This window comes from Thermobia domestica, chromosome 8, assembly GCF_964235325.1.
Source record: "Thermobia domestica chromosome 8, izTheDome1.hap1.1, whole genome shotgun sequence".
In the NCBI taxonomy this organism is placed as follows: Eukaryota; Metazoa; Arthropoda; class Insecta; order Zygentoma; family Lepismatidae; genus Thermobia; species Thermobia domestica.
The window spans coordinates 20791461-20812824 of record NC_137461.1 but is presented as its reverse complement, the minus strand read 5'-3'; the positions used below and the strand labels follow the sequence as shown (position 1 = coordinate 20812824).

The 21364-nt window shown below is 35.2% G+C and overlaps 1 protein-coding gene across 4 annotated transcripts in view; it reads right to left on the bottom strand.

Annotated features, from left to right (window-relative positions):
- PhKgamma (phosphorylase kinase gamma) overlaps positions 1-21364 on the bottom strand; it is a 62233-nt gene that overhangs the window by 26634 nt on the left and 14235 nt on the right. For 3 of the 4 annotated variants that reach the window (XM_081768207.1, XM_081768210.1, XM_081768208.1), the window contains exons 5-6: positions 16623-16786; positions 14125-14215 (exon numbers count right to left, since the gene is read on the bottom strand). In XM_081768207.1, coding sequence (XP_081624333.1) covers positions 14125-14215; positions 16623-16786 — 255 coding nt within the window. Of the gene's footprint in view, positions 1-4145; positions 4237-14124; positions 14216-16622; positions 16787-21364 lie in introns of all 4 variants that reach the window. The other variant, XM_081768209.1, reaches the window with a different exon arrangement.

Here is a 21364-nt window from a genome sequence, read left to right as displayed (position 1 = left end):
CCTTGCTCTCCTCCTGTCCCTAAAACGATTACAACTGATTCTAATGACTCTATACCTCAAAGAGACGCTGTGTGTAAATTGTGTATAACAAATTATAAGACGCTAATCTACGCTAACCAACTAATTAACTCTATGGCCTATGGAATCCGAAGGTTTAATCCCACGTTCACAGAAATTCTCCACTGACTTCTGTCCTTAACAAACTGGATCCAGTTTCTACTTTGTATTCCTATTTCTGCGAGATCCATCTTAATGTTGTCCTCCCATCTGCACCTAGGTCTTCCTAATGGTCTTTTTTCCGACTGGGTTTTCAGTTAAAATTTTGAAAGTGTTTCTACTTTCTTCCAATCTGGCTACATGATCTGCCCACCTGAGTTTTCTATACTTAATGGCCTTAACAATGTTTAGTAAATGGTACATTATGTAGCTCCTCATAATGAAATTTTTGCCATTTCCCCATTCCCGTCCTTGTAGGGTCCGAATATTCGCCTTAGGATTTTATTTTCAAATATTTTCAGTCTGTGTTCTTATTAAATTACGTTTCGATTATTAAATTTACTATGTGGTCTAAGGAATCCAATAAGTTCAACACCCACAGGTCTAGATGGATTACTCACATATTGTGCTTTAGCGAGTTTTGAAACGTAATGTAAATCAAGTGTACAGAAAGATATCAATCAATTACTTGTTAAATTGCGTTTTAAATAAGTAATTACGAATGTTTGTAAACAGCTGAATTTAGATGTGACGACGAAATAGTATTCCTTACATTTAAGATATTTTAGTTGCTTATATAGTTTTCACACGCTTTACGTCCTTATGCAGAAGCAAGATTATAATCTCACAAGTAAAGTGAAATCTGAACAACTAAAAGCTCCTAGGGTTTGAACCTGAACTTAAGCGAAAAAAAGGACGAGCATTGCTGTCAATTATGGTATGAAGGGGATCCAGAACTCTAAATCATATTGCCACAGCACTTGATTTGATCGGAGTAAACTCGTGATTAGGGAAGAAAGAAAGAAAAGTTGAACAAGCACCTAACATCGAATCTGGGATTTCCCGAATATAAAGCCAACAGGTTTATCAACTGTTTCACTAACTGGTACAGAAAATAGTCTTTACACGCGAATCCTAATACAAAAGAAAACTGAATGATAAGGAAGAACACAAACCGCTAACCTCTTGATTTCAAACGAATAACTTGGATAACACAAAATCATAAATATTATATTTTTTAAATCTCAATTACTGCAAAAGGAATGATGGGTTTTAGTGTCCTATCTTGATTTGATTTTACATTATGGCATGTGAACTGCTACCATAAACATTGTCACCAAATATTTTCAATTTCAGCAGAGAAAACATCTGACCTGTCTTCCACCGGATTATAGTGTGAAATAAACATGATACCATACGAGGAAATGAGGGTGTTCTACAAAATGTTCTCACTGCAGAATCTTTTAGGGTCGAAATTACTTTTTTTAAGTGAGCCCAATTCGAAAGAAGCCATTGAAATTGTTCTACAGGTTAGGCCCACTGTAGGCAAACCTCGAAATTAAGGCTATAACGTGAAATCTTCACTACTAGCTCATCCATGTTTTTTCGATAGCAGTTGCAATGCCACCGTCTGACGCGCGAATAGTGGAGTAAATGGCACATGCCATATGTCTCATATAGGGCTTCACCGTACAGCAATGTGTAGGAGAACAGTCTACTTCATTCTCTGGAATTGTGGTTGGCGTTTGATCACGACAGGTAGAAGAACTATCCACAGCATGTCATTCTGTCTGAATTTCACCATAAACATTCAGCCAGCACAACGACGCAAAACATCAATGCCGTATGTGGTCAGGGTTCTGTGGATGTACGAAAATACCAGAGGTTTCGTCTTGGGGACACCAGCCTCATTGATAAACTACAAGAAGGGAGACCTGTGCAGCTGAGCAACGATGTCTTGTGAACAGCAGTGCAAGCAAATTCAATGCAAACTGTTGAAGAATTGTCCAAAGAACTTCATGTCTCCATTAGACCATTCATCGTCATCTGCGGGACCTTGAGTACGTGTCGAAACTTGGTACATGGATACAACCTGCGTTAACATCTTAACAGAAACAACAGGGAGTGAACATCTCGAGTTGCCGGAACACCCGTCACAGACGTGAGCCATTTCTGGACAGGATGGTGACACCGGATGAAAAGTGGGTCCTCCATAACGTTACACAGGCACCTAAAAGAGGGGCCTGCCGAACTATGCCAAAATAGGACCTTCTGTAAAGTGATGTTGAATGTTGCGTGGGATATCCGAGGATAATTCATTTTGAGCTGCTGCCACGTAACCAGGCAATTAATGCAGATGTCTATTGTCAGCAGTTTGAACGCCTATGGTCCGAATTATTGCAGAAACGTCTTGTTCTGGGTCGTCACAAGGCTGCACCGTAATCACGCACGGCAATGGAAAACTAGGAGCTTTTTCGCAGCATGCAGAACCACCTTTCTGGGAAACATTGCACGATGACAATGACGTGCTGCGAACAGCGACCCAGTTCTTTGCTTTCAAAACCAGTGACTTCTTTCAGGGGGAGATTCAACAATTGGCAAAGTTTTGTGGAGTTCGATGGAGATTACTTTCCTGACTAACGCAAAGTGTTGTGGTTCTGTATGTTCATTATGTTAACAACAACATATTCTCAAAAAACGGTCAGAACCTTTGCGGACAACTGTACAGTCACATGCAAAAGCAGATCTCCACATAAATTTTCTCTTACTCATTGAATAACTAGTTTCAATAAAATTCTCTGTAACTTGTATTTAAATATATATATATATATATATATATATATATATATATATATATACAAAGTGGCCAATTTCTTCAGAAAACCATTAACAAAATTAATTTCATCAGCTATAAATGTTTTCTGAACATAACTAAACAGTAGAAACAACTAGAAGTAAAAAAGCTTAATACTCACCGCAGACCATAAAAAGTAGTACTTTCGGAAATTACTATTTCCATCCTCAGATTAGCTGACTGAACAGTAATCAGTAAGTGGTGAACAAACAACTGTACAGCTTTCAAGACAAGACAAGACGTGGTCTATTCATACTTCTTACTTCTTTTAACCTGGCATTTTACCCATCCATGTCTCTTACCCCATTTTTAAATTGTGTTTTGGAATTGCCAAGCTGAGGATGGAAATAGTAATTTCCGAAAGTACTACTTCGGTGAATATTTGGTTTGCGGTGAACACTAACCTTTTTTTTTTTTTTTTTTTTTTTTTAAATCTATAGTTGTTTCTAAATATAATCATCGCTCGCAATATATAGTGATACAGTAGAGTTCCGAAAAGTCGACCTAATGTGGACCGAAGGGTGGCCGAATTTGTGAAAATGCCTGGTTATCGCGAATGGAGTTTAAAAAGAATAAGTACGAGTGTTTCCTCACAAAATACAGTACTGTATTTGTATGTATTAGTTGCTTGAGAATATAATAGAGAATAAACTGCCCAATTACCCTTAAACAAAGGGAAAGCACGCACTTTATAAACGCATAAAGCCTTTACTATCCGTGAAAATGAATGAATACACACCGTACAGTAATTTACCTGGTAAAACGGACCTCAGAAAAAATACTTTATGAAGGCATAAACGGGTATGTGAGCGTTTTATATATATATATATATATATATATATATAGCCAGGGTGTGACTGAGTTATCGGGACTGTGGATTATCGAATGCCGAGTTTTAGGGACTTTACTGTATAGCCAAATAATATTCATTGCGATGTTTATACACGAAATCATAGCTTTGAAAAATAATTTTAGTAACAGACATGTTTTTTAACTGATTTCTTTGTATTTTATAAATTACTATGGCATAATAATACAACTAACAATATTTATTAAATTAAAGCAACTAACATTTATTCTAAGTTTTTCGAATTAAGCATTTTTTTTTTAAAAAAAAAATAAGACTGCGCTGCATAAATATTTTGTCCTAGTACACACACACACATACACACACAAAGAAGTTTATTGAATAACAGCTGATTTTTAATAGCGTTACTAAATAAAGTGAAGCATTAAGAAGTCAGAAAGCGATTTCCATTACTCCATGCAAAAGAAACAATGAAACCACACTCACACATCGACAGCCAAGCCATAACCTTCGGCATCGTCATACATGGCTGCCCGCAGAAGTTCAGGGGCTAGGTAACCAGGTGTTCCACACACCTCTATAAGGGCAAATAAAAATTCTACATACACTACAACATGCCAAATCTACATACAATACATATATATTTCGTTTTATAAATGAGATTAATAATTTTAAAATCAAAGCACAAGAATGAAACATAAGGTAGTAACAATTATGAAAAATATAACTATGCATATTCTAATGAAATTATACTACGTATCTGTAACTATATTTATCAAACAGATTTATACATAGAGAGAGAACTATCTGATAAAACTTACAGTGTAGAGCAAATGGAAGCAATCAAGAACACAAATCTAGTCCTAAAAAGATGTAGTATCGAGTCTTGAGATGGATGTGTTACCTATACTAATATAATAAAACTCTAACTAGTGATGATTGTATGTTTAGCTTTACTTAAACACTACTGGATCGACTCATGTACAAGTTTTATTACTGTTTTATCTTCCACGTATCTGACGAACAGTGTCAATGTGTCAAGTAGACGATGAAGTTATTAACTGAACAATTACGAGAGAGGATCAGACCCAAGATTACAAGGCCGATATTTCTGGAGTTTCGTCTGTTATAGAGGAATGAGGAGCGTGTGGTAATTTTAATGCATGGAGTTGGCAACTGTGCAGTTTCAGGCACCTGCCACCTATGGCGCTAGTTGAAGGTAAACACAAATGGCGACTCGTTTGGAAAAATGGTCTCACGAAGAAGTTCGCTTAGTTATTCGACTTCTGTAGGTGAAACATTTAACTGCTGCTGAAATTCACCGGCAGCTGGTAGCTGTTTACGGAGAGACCGTAATGTCTCGTCAGTATGTTGCAGAATAATATCGAAAGTCTGCGGCTGGTAGAGAAAACGTCACCGACGAGGAGCGCAGTGCCCGACCCAGCACGGCATCAACAGATTTGAACACAGCTCGCGTGGAGGACATCATCGACCACCCTCCCTACAACACGAACCACGCTCCAAGCGACTTTCACCTGTTCTCGCATTTTGTAGGAGCACCTAAAAGGCCGTCGCTTCACTTTACTTCGAAACACTTCGTGAAAACGTGGCTGAACACGCAAGGACAGGATTTTTACTAAGAGGGAATCTTCAAACTCACCCCATGATGCGACAAGTTCCTCAACCGACATACAGATCGTGTCGAAAAATAACCTAATGTATATAATACCTGTTGACTGTATGGGTTGTATGAAATAACATATACAGGTTTCACGGCAGGCTTTGTAAATTTACTTTTTGATCATTCCTCGTATTATTATATCTTTTCTTTGAACCACTGGATATATGGAGGACTTCTGTTGCGGAAAATAACAAATATCTTGCTCATTTACTTTCGGGAATTTTGTCTTAAAGGATTGAAAAGTGGAAAACAAACTGAAGATGGTCGATGAAGGAGGTGCTGTTTCTGAATTACTAAACATATAAGAACGAAATTCAGTACTTTGGTGCTTCATGATATATAAATGACAACTATTTCATTCACTTACACGAATTTAGGAAATTTCGGGAATCTTTACTATTATTATAATCACAAAACTTTGTACACGCAGTGTATTTCGGAAAATACATTGCGAAGCAGTGGGGGAGGGAAAAGATTCCTTGAACATTATACGAACAGGCAGGAAATTTGGTACAATTAAGACTTCATGACAGGTTATACAGAATACAAGCATTTCAATTTCTTGCACGAATTTGGAAGTTTCACCCTAAAAGACTGGAAAAGGAGGAATGTTTTACTATTACTTTTCACTATTATTATTATTATTATTATTATTATTATTATTATTATTTTTTTTTTTTTTTTTTTTTTTTTTTTTTTTATTGGATACTTAGGCAGGAAATTTAATATGTGGGTTTCTTACTTCAAACAATATGAATACATTTCAATATTAATGATGAAGAAGGGCGGAGCACACCATATCATCATGGCATGTGAAACCATTTGCTTAAATATTAGGCATTCTTATAAACGTAATTCTAATTCTTTTCAGACATTTTCATTTTTAATGTATACTATATATTTTATGAGAACTCTTAAACGGTAAAATTTCTTCTGATGGTGAAATTTATAATTCTATTTGCATATTCTACAACATAAACAATAATTACATGACACTACAGGCCACGAAAGAATCTGGCAAGCCAGACGGCTATGGTTGGTTGATCTGTTTTGGAGCTTTGTGTAATGTATGAGTGTATGAGTCTTAATGCAAAGAATGTATGAGTCGAGAATCTACAGCTTAACGGGACACGCAAAATATCTCAAGACTTACATTCTGTCAATTGGGAAACAAAGCTGGACCAAACGCAACAAAGCTGGTGTGTTGGCCATTTGTCTTCATGGAAGCACTATTTAACAATGTATTTACATTAAACTAGGTTGTATTTCTTCCAAAAGCCATATCTTCTCTCTATGTGAACTTCCCATCCTTCAAAGACACGTGAATTTTAACCTTCATGATGTATTGTCATAAGAGCTGTAAAATCGTTGCTAACAGAATACACATTTTGACAATATTAAACCGTTTCACACATCACATTTATTTTAACAAACTTTACAGCTAACTAAACATTTTACTATTTATGCTCGGGTATTTCTTACATATTGTATACATAATATTATTGCTTCCGTTTTATTAGCATTTTACGAAATGTTAATTCCTTACTACATATATGGACTTGGAATCAAATACATTTCTTATTCATCCTTCTAACCTACTTCCTTCCAACTACAAAATACAAAAATTATTAATTTTTCATATGCTGGAAGTATGATTAAACTATTGAGAGGTTAAGAGTTCAAAACAGATATTTTGCAATCCATAATGCGAACAATTACTATTTTCCGTCAATGTGTGATTAAAAACTCAAATCGTACGATTTATTTCATTAAACAACTGAACTTTCTATGGCAACAGCTGTTACGAAACAAAATATTGGCAACTAGCCACGCTCTGCCAGAGTTAAAGTAATGTGCAAAAAAACAGTGCAATGTTACAACTAGAAACATGCACAAATCAATAAACAAATATGATGCACAACAATGAACTCAAAGGAAAACATTTAAATCTGCAACACGTATAGTGAAGAACAAAAAAAGATAACACAATCTGCAAATGCTTACAAGGCTGTGTCAAAAGAACACGTTAGTTAGCTCTGTAATTTGACCGCAGATGGCAGCTGAAAGCTGTGATAGCAGCTACAATGATCTTCCATCTTGATTAGGCATCGTGCCAAGAGACATCGTTCTGTTAACACCAAGAGTTGTTCTGGTAATGGTTTTGTGAACACGTATGTATGACGGTCTGCCATGCACAAAAAGAATGAGCCGACTTGAAATTTTGCGTTAAACTGGGTAAATTGGCCACGGAGATAGTGTTAGTGAACTAGCTTGACAAAGTTACGACAATGGAGCAATGATTTGTACACGATGTTTCGAGTAGCACAAGTGCTTCAAAGGTAGAAAAATCCCTTGAAAACGACAAGCGATCCGGATGAACTTCTACAAGTATCATTCCTGAAAATGTTCAATGAAGGGAACTTGTGCATAAGGCTCGTCAGAATACGATCAACGTGACTGCGATACCCGTCGGAATTAAATACGACATGTCAGTGCCAAAATTTTCCCCTAGCTACTGATTACCTGAGCAGAAGGAACGTTGCGTCGAAGTATCCAATATTTCCAAGAGCGTGCCACGGATGATCTATCCATCATGTCCAGGATCATCACCAGTGACTAGTATTGAGTTTATGAGTATGCCTCTGGGACAAAGCAGCACTCGTCGCAATGGAAAAAGCCCACCATCGCCATAACCAACGAAGGCGAGAATGAACTGCTGGTCACCAAAGATTATGATCATCGTGTCTCTCGTTTTTCGAAATTTGTGGCATTGTTAAATCACGAATTCATCCTCCAAAACCAACCGTCAACAGAGTTTTAATGCGATGCTCCTCAAAATTTCAAACGTATTACAACAATCTAAAATCATACACAATGCACGAATTACGATTCTCTCTTAAATTATTGCAAAATAAAATCTCTCGTTTAAGGTTCCATTTTTATGCCTAATAGGACGAAAAGAATGGTAAATCCAAATGAATGATGATTATGGAATAAACAGTGGAAGGGACTGCATCTCCGAGAAAATCCAGGGACACGATGTTCACCACAAAATTACCACAGAAGTATCAATGCACAAGGTGAATAAAAACTTAAGTGCCTATTGAAAACTGTTTACTTTTGTAAATAGTAAGGATGAAACGTACTCTACATACATACGAGGGGGGACCCAAAAAAAACGGGAAATTCGTCGTAACTTCTTTATTTCTCAATATTTTTACACCAAACTTTCATCACCTTCAAAGTATTGTCCATGGACCGCAACACATTTCTGCAAACGATCCTTCCATTGTTCAAAACAGTTTTGAAAATCACTTATCGGGATCTTCTTTATGACCTCCAGCGATTTTTGTTTTACCTCCTCCACAGTGGCAAAACCTCCTCCACTGGCTTGATTACTGCTTTGATTCGGGGTCATAGCCATAGCACCACGATTCATCATCAGTAATCACCTTGGCAAAAAAGTCAGGGTCCTCTTTGAGATGATTTTGAAGTTCAACACATGCCTCAAGTCGACGCTCCTTTTGCTCGTCTGTGAGAAGGCGAGGGACAAATTTGGCTGCAACCCTTCTCATGTGCAAATCTTCTGATAAAATCCTCTGAATTGAACTCCACGATATTTCAGACATCTCACAGAGTTGATTAATGGTTCGGCGACGGTCTTCACGAACGAGGGCATTGATTTTTTCGACGTTTTCGTCAGTTCTTGCAGTTGAGGGGCGTTCTGAACGGAGTTGGTCTTCAATTGACAGTTCTCCATTTTTAAAACGTGAAAACCACTCGTATACTCTGGTTTTACTTAGGGCAGCATCCCCATAAGCAGTCTTCAGCATTACAGTAGTTCCCGCGGCCGATTTCCCCAACAGGAAACCAAATTTCACAGCCGCCTCGATAATCTGCCATCACGTTTTCGCCGAACTGGAAAAAGTTGGTTTACTAAACAAACTCTCAAGAGCGAACCGATGCACTCACAGCGACACAACTTCGCACACTGACGCAGATGACGTGATCGTAACGGACAATTGGTACAACAATGGGTTCCCCCACTCTCCCTCCCCACTGCAGCACAATTCCCGTTTTTTTTGGGTCCCCTCTCGTATCATCAAAAAGGAAAATTTTACCAGCGAGATGACAAATGTGAAGTGGAAATATTAACATAAAAAAAAAATAATGGCGGAATCTATATTGCAGGTTCATCGTCCTTATTTATTTGTGAGTGATGCACCAACGATACTACCGAATGTCTGAATTGACGAGTTTTGCACATGATATCTAAAAGATATATATATATATATATATATATATATATATATATATATAAAAGACTAGATCCGGTCTCTGTTTACAACGATAACAAGTATTTATTTTTTTTTTTATTTAATATATTGGGCAAAAATGCAATTCTATCTGGCAATATGATTAATCTTGATTTATGTATGCTATATTTTGCTGCCGATAGAGGTTTATTCGTCATAATCCGGTTACTATGGTAACAGATTTCGTTACCAGGGATTTATTTACAAATAAGTGTCAACATACAATCAAGCAGGGTGGAAAAAAATCATGATTTTTTTAATAAAAATCATTTTTGTTGATTTTTTTGATTTAAATCGATTTTTTTGATTTAAATCAAATCTTTCTCCTCGTAAATTACAAATCGCGAACTGAAGAAAAAGCATTAGGAATTAGTATTAAATGCTAATTATGCCATTCAAGTGAAAGTACTGGGGTTGAATTTTGAATTAATCCCCAATTGTTAATCTAGATCAATCACAAACAATGTTTCTTAACCCTTTTAAATTATGGCGTTTTTTAAAAGGTAAATTATAAACTTTCAGTCAAGCAGCTTCATCATCATCCCTATTTATCCTAGGACCATGATTCATACCTCATTCTCTTCAGAATAGAATAGCCTTTGAAACGGTAACATTCACATTTCCCTATCACGTCCTTGAAGCGGGAAATTTTGAAAGAAATTGGGATTTTTCTGATTTTTTTTTCCAAATTTTGATCACCTCTGGACTCCCTTGTGTTAACGCACATCTCAAAATCAACTGGGAAATACTAAGGGGTGTACTAAATGTGTGTGTAAGATTTCAAGCTATCTTGAATAGACAGGGCGGGGAAAATATTTAACAATGAGCTAAGAACATTCCCACAATGCCCCAGATAACCCGCATGTAGTATAAAAATTTCCTCAGACATAAAACTTTGTACATTATTCTTTTCAGAATAAAAAAGATTTTCAATCGTACCATTCAAATGTCTCCATCGTGTATCTGGGGCGGAAAAATCACGAAAAAAGGGATTTTCTGTTAAATATATCCTTTTTTTACTTTTTACCCTTCTGGACCAACCCGCTGTTTTACGGTAGAGATCTGAAACACTGAAAAATGCTAAGGGGTGCATTGAATAAATGTGCAAAATTTCAATCTTCTAGGTACAAAAGTAAGCCCGCGAAAAATAATATCCCCCAAATACTCTAGATTCATGTATAAAACAGAATCTCAGTTAACAGTTTCCTGAAACATCCCTATTTATCCTCGGATCATGGTTCGTTCATCATTCTCTTCAGAATAGAACAGCCTTTCAAACGGTACAATTCATATGTCTCCATCTGAATCGCAAAAAAAAAGCTATTTTATTTTTATTTTTATTATTATTATAATTATTATTATTATTATTATTATTATTATTTTTTTTTTACATTTTTCTCTCTGGACCCTCTCCCCCCTGTTTTCACGCAGAGATCTGAAAACATCTGAAAAATACTAAGGAGTGCTCTGAACAAGTGTGCAAAATTTCAGTCTCTTGAATGCAAAATGTAAGATCGCCAAAAAATAAGAATAATAGGCATAACAAAAAATATCTTTTTAAATTTATGATGTCATCACACACTATGCCTCGACGCAGAAAGGTATGAAAGCATATGTAGCATGTTCTACAATGCTCCAGTCTTTGAAGAAAAAAAAAAAAAAAAAAAAAAAGAGGTTTATTTGTACTTTTTTAATCGAATAATGAAGATTCGATTTTTAATAGAATAAAAATAGGTAATATAATTTAAAAGGTTAAACATTAAGGAAAAAGTACAGCAACGTTTATCAAAATGACACTTTTTCACAGAAGTTACTGATATTTGGTAGGGGCATATTTTTAAAAAATGGAACTAGCTTGCACGGAATACATAAATTTCGCCTAAAGTTATAAATCTTTAAAAAAAAAAAAATCGGAGAGGGGGATAGGACCCCTCTAAATACGCCCTATTATCTGGGAACAAACAAGCAGACGCGCACACGAAAGAATTTTCGTCTTAAATGTCGATGGTGATGTCCCCGTTGGAATAGTTAACGATTTAAAAACCCAAACCCATTGTTACGAAGAGAAGAAAGCAGGATTGCTCCATTACCCGTTCAAAACGGGATTTTCCCTAATCATCCTGTGCATGACACTTGTTTTCATACTATGCTGTACATACTGTACATTTGTCTCTCATTGTATTATGATTATTAACTTCCGTAACCGAAATAACAGAACAGAAATGGGATTTTACTTATTTTCACTTTAAATTATTTTATTTCGGAATTTGATTTAAATCAATGATTTTTATTAAAAAAATCAAGTGATTTAAATCTTGATTTAAATCAGACTGATTTAAATCAATCCACCCTGCAATCAAGTAGTGTATTGTAATTGCTATGAATCAATTGTATCAATTACTTTGAAATATAGTGCTCTTAAGTGATCAAGGAGTCTAATGATTGAATTATAATCATAGTAAAAAGCAGCAGTATTTTATACAACTATAAGCTACGATAAGTCTTTAGATAATTAAATCAAACTGAGGTAAAGTTACATATATTTTATGTTTACTATGTTGATGTGTTGACCGCTGTGCTACCGACTTCACGTGCGAATGTATGGTTGCTGAACCAGAGTGAAATGGATAATGTAGTAGTCAACGCATCAGAGCGGTAAGTCGGCGTTTCGGATTCGAATCTTAGTCGTCATCCATCTTTTCACTATCACTGGATATCACTAATTTTACATCTATAGAAAGGAATTGGTCTAATGTAAAATTTGTTATTTCCTGAATTTATCATACAGAACTTTGATCAAACAGATTTTCTTCTGTAAATAATACGTAATATAGTTAGGTGCATCGTAAAATACCAACTCGTGATTTAAAAATAACAAAAAAGCTAGGATGTACGTTTTCATCGAATCTTGTGTCAGTATTCCTCTGCTTATTGTACATTTATATTCTTTCAAGTTCACAGATCAATCTAATCTGAAGATTTACAATGTATCCCTTCTAATGTGAGAAGAAACAGAAATACGAAAATATGTAATCCGTAGCTGCCTGAGTAAAAGGAACTTTATCTCTCCGAAATATATAGCAAAACGTAACACTCAAGGGATCACAGAGCATAGAAGTGATATTACAACCGCCGAAAAATATGTTCTCAATATATGGACACTGTGTATTATTGAATTCGTACCTACAGAGGATCTGGTATTTAAAAAATTCGGTTGTTTTCTCCTTTTATTAATACGTGATACTATAACCGTCAAAAAGGTGTTTCCAATATATGGACACTGGATTGTCTAAGCACAACATGTGGTCTGAGTGGAGAGCACCGCCTTCAAACCTCAGTGTGTGTGTGGCTGTTTTGGGAAACGGACTGGGTAGCTTAGTGGCACGGTATATCGAAGATAACGGGTTCGAGTCCCGATTCAGTCATTCACTTTTTCACTCTTCGTATATTATAGGAGTGAGTGTTTAACAAATAAATATGTGTTAATTAAGATCTTTAGCTAAGCATACAATTGCGAATTAATTCAATTCTGGTTTCTATTCATTTACGGAACTTGTTCACAATTCTAGATTTGCAAAATTAAATCGGTATATCTACGGTTATACAAAGCAAATTTATTATTTTTTTTAAAGGTAAAACAAAATTCTGGATTAATATATTTTTTTTTTTTTTTTTTTTAATAATTTTACTTAAGAATGCTGTGCTACAGATTAAAGAGGGTCATTATAAATATAAGTGAACTGTACTAGTCAAAGAAAAAAAAAAAAAAAAAAACGGACCGAAGTAGCTACCCTAAGAATAAATATCAATTAAGTTTGAGATATAATTTAATTAATTCTATAAAGGAATGATACTCAATGATGGCTGAAAAAAACTGTAACACCTTATTACCAAATGCCTGGAACGACTCGAACAGCCTCCCTTTCCCTTTCTTCAACAGACCTAACTTCAATTCCACATGGATCTCTCCTCACTTATTTATACAATACAATACAATTTTGAGCGATAAGATTTGATTCATTTTAACATCTACTTTTCCGATTAAAAAATGAGATTAGTTAATAAAGAGAAAAAATCAGCAAATTTTTAATGTGTGTTAAAGATTTAAAAAAGAAAAACATTCAGCTATTTTTTTTTACTACGTTCAGACAGTGGGTGAAAAAATCAAGATTTAAAAAAAATCATTCAGCTATTTTTTCACTACGTTCAAACAGTGCGGTGTTAAAAAATATTATTTATTATTATTAAAAAGGCAAAAATAACATGCTTACAAAACAAATACAAAAGAAGTTACGTAAATATTAAAAACAAAAGTATATACAAAGTAAAAAAAAAAAAAATATTTCAGTTAATTTTCTACAAATGGGATGCAAAAATTAACTGTACAAAAATCAAGCATTCTTGTGTTATTAAGGTTATCAATTTTTGAGAAAGATCAACATGATTAAAAAAAAAAAAATGTACTTACACATCCACCTCGATACCATACCCTTCGGCATCATCAAACATGCTCGCCTTGAGAACTTCGGGAGCAAGGTAGCCAGGTGTTCCACATAAATCTGAGGAGTTGAGAAAGCACAAACACTCAAACTTGTTGCTTTCAAAACTCTTCAGATAAACATTTCACAAAGAAAAATTGTGATGATAACATTGGAAACCTTAAGTACTTACTTCACTAAGATGATTAATTTTAAAAATAAATAAATAAAAAATCAAAACTGCTAATGAAGTTTTGGCAATTGGTCGTGCATCTGAAATATGTCATTCTTACTCACTTTTATTTGAATAAAGACAAGGAATAATAACGTGCTTGGCTCAAAACGAAGTCCATACCAAACGAGGGGAGGCGGATTGCTTCGGATCTACGTCAGTGGTGGACTTAAAACTACATATATTAAGCATCAATGGGCAATTTGATTAATCACCCATCTGAGTGATTCCCTGGATACTCGCCTGGGTGCCATCACCAGAGAGGCACAGTCAGCGCTGTTATTAGCTTGTCCGCTATGTTCCAGGTTAACGCTTATAACGAACAAACTGTAACAGGATATATTTTCAGAAGTTACACAACCATAAGGTATTTTCTCTTCAAATAAAAGTTTTTCACAATAATTACATAATAACTGTAGTTGTTTAATACAAGTGAATAATTGCAATATGAGTTGGTTTATTTGGAGTTTCGTGTCCCGATCAGCAGAGGCTATATGAACAGTGAAGCCAAAACTTCATATAAGATTTGAATCACGTGGACTCTCACGGATACGTTAACCATGTAATCTGGGCGTTTGTTGAAAGCTGTGCCATGGAGAGAAATTCGTTTGTTAAAATTACACGTAATGTCATGTTCAGGTCACGTTTCCCATTTTACAGCGATCAGTTATCAGCCACATCAATTTTCAAGAACTGTTCCATGATATTTTGTAAAATTGAAAAGCAATAAATTATATAAATTCAATAAACTAAGACCAAATCAATAAATCATCAAAATTTGGAGGTTAAAATAAGTTTCGCTGATTCGTACGGCTTCCGTTTGCAGTACTTTACTTAGGTTCTGACAAATATACAATAATGATGGAGAAACAAAAAAATTCGGGATGCTAAACTGATGGGGCCTCGTATTCATCTCCTGCTTGCTAGGAAATGATTTGTTCGTACTGCACATTTTAGGCAGAAAGTTCTCATTTAAAATATCTACCGAATAGATGGGTGCCTCTTCAAAATAATAGTCGGAAGTTACTTGAGACTAGCGATTATACGATAAACTTACTTTCATTAATGAAGAAGCCAGGTTGTTGGTGAACACCAGCCCATGAAGAAATATGGCCGGGCATTTGGCGTAACTTGATCTCAGTGATGTGGACTACACACAAACCGCAGTGCACCGCTTCAAGAGCCATAATTTCTCGGCTTCTAAACCAGAGCTTCATCCTCGTAAGAATTCACTTCTCACTGCTCGGTTAAATTCCAGAAAAATAGAAAAAGTTCCATGCACTGAAGTCTCAAGTTAACTTCACTTTCAAATAGAAGCTATCCACTTCTACACAAACCATCGAGTACATCATTTTTTGTTTGTTTTGTTCTAATTTTCCTTCTATTATGTAACCCGTAAACTTTCTCAGAATAAAATTTCTTCTGAATGTGTTAATGGGTTTCTTTTTTCTTTTCAATTATCTCCAGTGGTGTTCTTTTCTACCTTCAGCATATCCTCATTCGTTTTCTGTTCAAGCCAATTTGTTACATCTTGGGCAGTTCCCCTAAAATATTTCACGATATTGGGTAACACAGTATATCGGAAAAGTTACGAAGGATCCGAAATGGAAAATCTCATTTCACTTCACACCAGTGGTTACATGCACATTACATACAACATAGTGTACATAGAACGACACGGTTAATGATGATAAGTTGTCGTGTGGATAACTTCTACTTAAATTCACGTAGCTCTCGCCGATAGCCACACGATAATGGTCACCACTAGTAGTTTACTATTTTCATCAACCGAATAAGAAGGGAGATTTTTAAAATTTGTCTAACAATAATTATGTTATAATAATTAGTTTGAAAACGAATAAAAAAAATAGACACACAAGATCCAAAAATACGACCTATTTACTTAATCGCCCTCCTAGTAGAAGACTTCCATCCCTCATGTAAAATATCAGCCACTGTGAGGTTGGTAAACCATTAGTTCATTGAGTATCAATTCAATTCTTGTAATATCGATATATTATCGAAAGACATTAAGGATACTTTCATCGACAGGGTAAACAGTATTACATGATAATAAAAACCAAATTTACACCTTCACTCGGAAAAGTATCTTATTTGCAACATTCAATTACAAGACCTAGCAGAAAATCATGATGTCTATTCAACTGAAATAATTCATTACAACAATATCAGTATTATAAAGAAATATCACAATATGTTCTAAAGATAAAATTAACAAACAAAAATTATACATACCAAATAGCTTTTCCCCAGGTTTTAATATTCTGGCAAATCCAAAGTCCGTCAACTTAACATTTAGGTTATCGTCTAGAAGAATATTTTCTGGTTTCAGGTCTCTGTGTACGATATTTTTACTATGTACATGTTGTAAAGCTTCGAATACTTGTCGCATAATGTATCTGAAACAAACATGATTAAAACATTCTACAGTTAAAATCTTACAAACAAAAGTATTTCGAATCAGCAGAAACATATATAAAGCGCATGACCTGAAGTGCTGAATAAAGGAACTTACGTTTCTATTGCAAATGAAATTATAGTAGAAGTTCAGTCTTTTCGAGCATTGTGTTTTCGGTGACTGCATCAATCCCGATTCTAAGGGGGGCGCGGTGGCTCAGTGGCAGAGCGTTCACCTCCGGTGCTTGGGGTCCCTGGTTCGATCCCAGCTCGCGCCGTGTGAACTTTGTGGCGAACAAACACCATGCTCGTGGCTTTTCTCCGGGTTCTCCCGCTTCCTCCCACGTTCTTCATTTCACAATTTCACTCATCTCTCATCATCACCGTCTCCTTTAGCCTAGCCGGCATAACCGTGGGACGTTAAACTTAAAGATTTCATTTCATTTTCAATCCCCATTCTCGTTACCTAAAGCTCGATAACGAAGAGTTTGTACACACGGTTTAATTGCCGTGAAAATTCTACCAAGATTATTTCAACTTATTCCTTCCATACAAACTACAATTGTTATAGTTCCTTTAATATTTATAAATATTTCGGGATATCAACAGACCCTTTCTTCTGGGTTATTTAAGTTAAGACAACGTTTGTTGAACTGCACTCTGAGGACCACAAGGTCCCCAGGTCTTCCCCTGTAGTTCTCTTAGATTGAACGTTAATTAAAACAGAAAAAAAAAAAACAGTTAATTCTATATCACATACTATAGTTAAAAATCTCAAACATGTATAGTTTATAAAAATAATGGATTACACAATTTAATAATGGCTTAGCCATATTCTCTTAGCTCATACAGATGTATTATTAATAGTCTTCTTTTACTTTAAAAAATAAAAAAATAATATAATAATAATAATAATGATATGTATTGTTGTGTTTGTTTTCTTGTATGATGTTCCCTTTCCTTGAGATTACATGCTATGTTGAATGTATCACTGACTAGTGACACCGAACCTACTGGGCCCGTATGGGCTCGTCATCAGCAGTCACTGATACACTCACCAAGCCAATCATCTACGGAAAATAGAACTCAAATTTTGGCCCGAAATATATATCTTCCAAACTCTGTTCCATCTCAACCCGCAGCCCGATATCCAGGCCTGCAGTTCATCATTCACATCCCATCCGGAAATAGGTTGTGAACCACGACTACAGACACAGGACACCGACCTCCGAGTGGAGCTGGCACTGAGCACAAAGAAGATCTTGATGTTGTTTGTGAAAGCCCTATCTGAATTTAAAAAAAAAAAATCTTGAAAACAGAATTTTGTAATAAATAAAAAAGAATCCAAACTGAGATTTTGATAGAAATTGATAAAATGAGAAATTTCTACAGATTCGGTTGTTTTCAACTCGGTCACACTAAGGAAAGTCTCTTCCCTGAATTTCACAGCTATCTCATTTCCCCAGTAAACTTATTTCCGCACATATTGCTCTTATTTCTATCATGCTTCGCATGCATACCAAAACATCGACTACGTATTTCTACTATTTCTCAAAATTACAAGCTAGTTAGATTTCGTATTCAAAAGAAAGATGCATTCACGGCTAGTAAGTTTTATTTTCTTTCAAAATATTCATGAATGTAGCACAGAATATTCGTTAACAGGAAAATATTTACATTGAACTGACATACCCATCTGAATAAAATTTAATAAAATCGATTTCTATACTTCAAAGCCAAAAACATTATTTACTTTTGTTTATATTCTCGAAATATTCACATTCTTTGATATTCATTGAATATTCTTGCCTTCTAGAGCATTTCCATGGTATCGACACGCAAAACAAACAAAAGAGTACAATAGAAAATACAAAATACTACCGAAAATAATAAATTCACTGCCTACAGATTGTGGTTAGCTTAATTTGCCTTTTGTTTACATATATTCCTTGGTGCTTACACTCTTCTGTGCATCGATTTCGTGGCCGGCGTAGAGGATTTACGCTCTTCGCGACCTCTTGTCAGCTCGGACCCACATGACAATCTAGCACAGGCAAGACATGCATATAATATATTCACACAACTTAAACCTAAAGCCCTAATCTAACTAAACTAACTTAACCTAAACAAGTATATATATTTTTAAAAAAAAAATCACACATACATTTCCTAAAGCACCATACTTAACTTGCATTTATATTTTATTTTCGCTACCACATTTCTACCGAAGACGCAGTGGTTAGTTTTGCATTAGTGTCGTTCAGAATATTTATTCAATTTCTTAAAAAGAAGGAAAAATATTTACTAGTAATTATCAACATTGCATTTTTTAACTTGATGGGTATCAGTTTTCTAAAATAGTACGTAGGTTTAACCTATTGATGAACGTTTTCGGTTATCGGTATGCAAGATGCATGTACCCTTGCACTAGACAAATAGCCGTGATACTGACACTTGTTTACATATTCAACATTCATAATCATTCTACGTCAAACCAAAGAAAACATGCCAAAATGAATAAAGGTTGAATTTTGAGCAGAATTACCGAAAATGAATAATTTCTAGATTTCGGGGAATCTAAAACATCTTTCATCGCTGGGGAAAATGTGTGTGTGGTACACACATTTTCTTGAGATTACGACAATCGCTCTGTGCTGAGATTCTAGCTTTCTTCTCCCCCCATCGAATGAAAACACGATGTCACATTGCCTGAACCTACATGCGTGCGGCGTTGAGGGAAACTTTACGAATTTAGTGCTTCATATTACAAGTATTCCACAAACACCAGAAAATATATTCACTCATGATAGTTTGCCAGAACAAGGAAAAATTTGAATCCAAATACCTGAGTTTCACTTTCACTGTTCCTTACTTACTTGACATCCTCTTCTTACACCAAGATTAAACGGATATGTTAAAACAACAAAAAAAAGGTCCTGATAACTTCCACCCGAGGTTTCCTGGGAAACTCGTGATACGTGGTCTCAAAATAATTTTTTTTTGGAAACTCCTTCAGCACCTTTCCAGAAAAGCCATCGAGCGTGGCTTGACTTCTTCTTCCTCGGGTCTGCACCACTACTCAATATTCTTTCTCTCTCTTCCACCGTCTCCTCTTTCTTCTCTTAGGTTCTCTGGTGGACCGAGAACGCAAAATTTGCTAAGGAGCTCATTCCATACCACTGGATAGCTACAGGCTAGTATCCGTTATGTTATGCGAAATTACTTCACAATTGTCTTATTTCCGGATTAACAATTTGTTGAAACACCAAATGTCGTACAGTTATCTCTTCCAATATTCGCCAAAACGAAGAATTTGACACAATTTTCACGTGATTACAAACTATTCCACTTTTCCGCAGACGCTAAACACTGCACGTCTGACTCTTGAAATGGCTGACGCCGTAAGACAAAGAGTTACGAGAAGATGATCCCCAATTGGAAGATAATTATGACGTAATCATAGGATGATGGGCTTCTGAGTGAAGATCAAAGAGAACCGAAATCTCAGCCGCAGCTGTGATTGTGGATTAGCCAATCAGATAATTTTACTTCGAAACAAAGAGATGTACCAAGAAGAAATTATGGCTGACTTTATTAATTTGGAATTTTGTAGAAGATTTTACGAAATAAAATTTTTAGCTTTCTTGTGAAGATTCCCTATGTCGAAATATGAATAGAAATGAACTGGAAACCATTGAAAAAGCCGAAATACCCACTTATTTGTCTAAAATAATAATATATTCATGAATAAATACGTAAAATATATAAAATATAATTAATAATCATGTAATCTTCATCTAACCTCTATTAAAATGATCTGTTTTACTAAAATTACACAAAATTCTCAACCTACGGTTTGCTCTACTATAAAATAAAAGTTACTATTAACATTCTAAATAAATTTTAAAATTTTCCTACCAACATACAAGGTGCTCAAAAGCATCGGGCCATGTTACGTTATGCTGGGCATAAGGTAACATCCTCCGGGAGCTTCGGAAAAAAAAAATCTGAACTTATGAGTTCTTCTTAAGTTGTTTTTTTTTTTTTTTTTTTTTTTCGTTACTACTAAATTACTAGAGACTATACAAGATAAAACATCTTTTTTTTTTTTTTTTTTTTTTTCAATTCTAATTACAACTATACATTCTAATCAAGCTTAACCTAACCTTAACCTATAAACTAAGTTTTCTTTTTTTTTTTTTTTTTCTTTTTTTTTTTTTTTTTTTTCATCCTTCTAATAATTCCTTTCTTTTCTCTTCTGAACAGCGAAACAGTTTCAGATTGTCAAAACTCTGAACTCCTATATTTTCTCCCTGCAGAGTCTGCAATCTCGCCGAATTTCGAGATAGAGATACCACTTGGTAAGGTCCGACGTATGTGTGCATAAATTTTGCAAACACCCTTTTGGGTATAGACGATATATGGTGAGTTTTCACCATCACCAAAGAACCTTCTGTGACGATGTCTTGCTGTTTCCGCAGCTTTCTCTCCTTCTTCGGTTCTGCTGCCGGAACAGAAACTACAAATTTCTTGTCTTCATTTACTTGCACCGTCTCTTTGGGCCAAATGAAGTTTTCCTT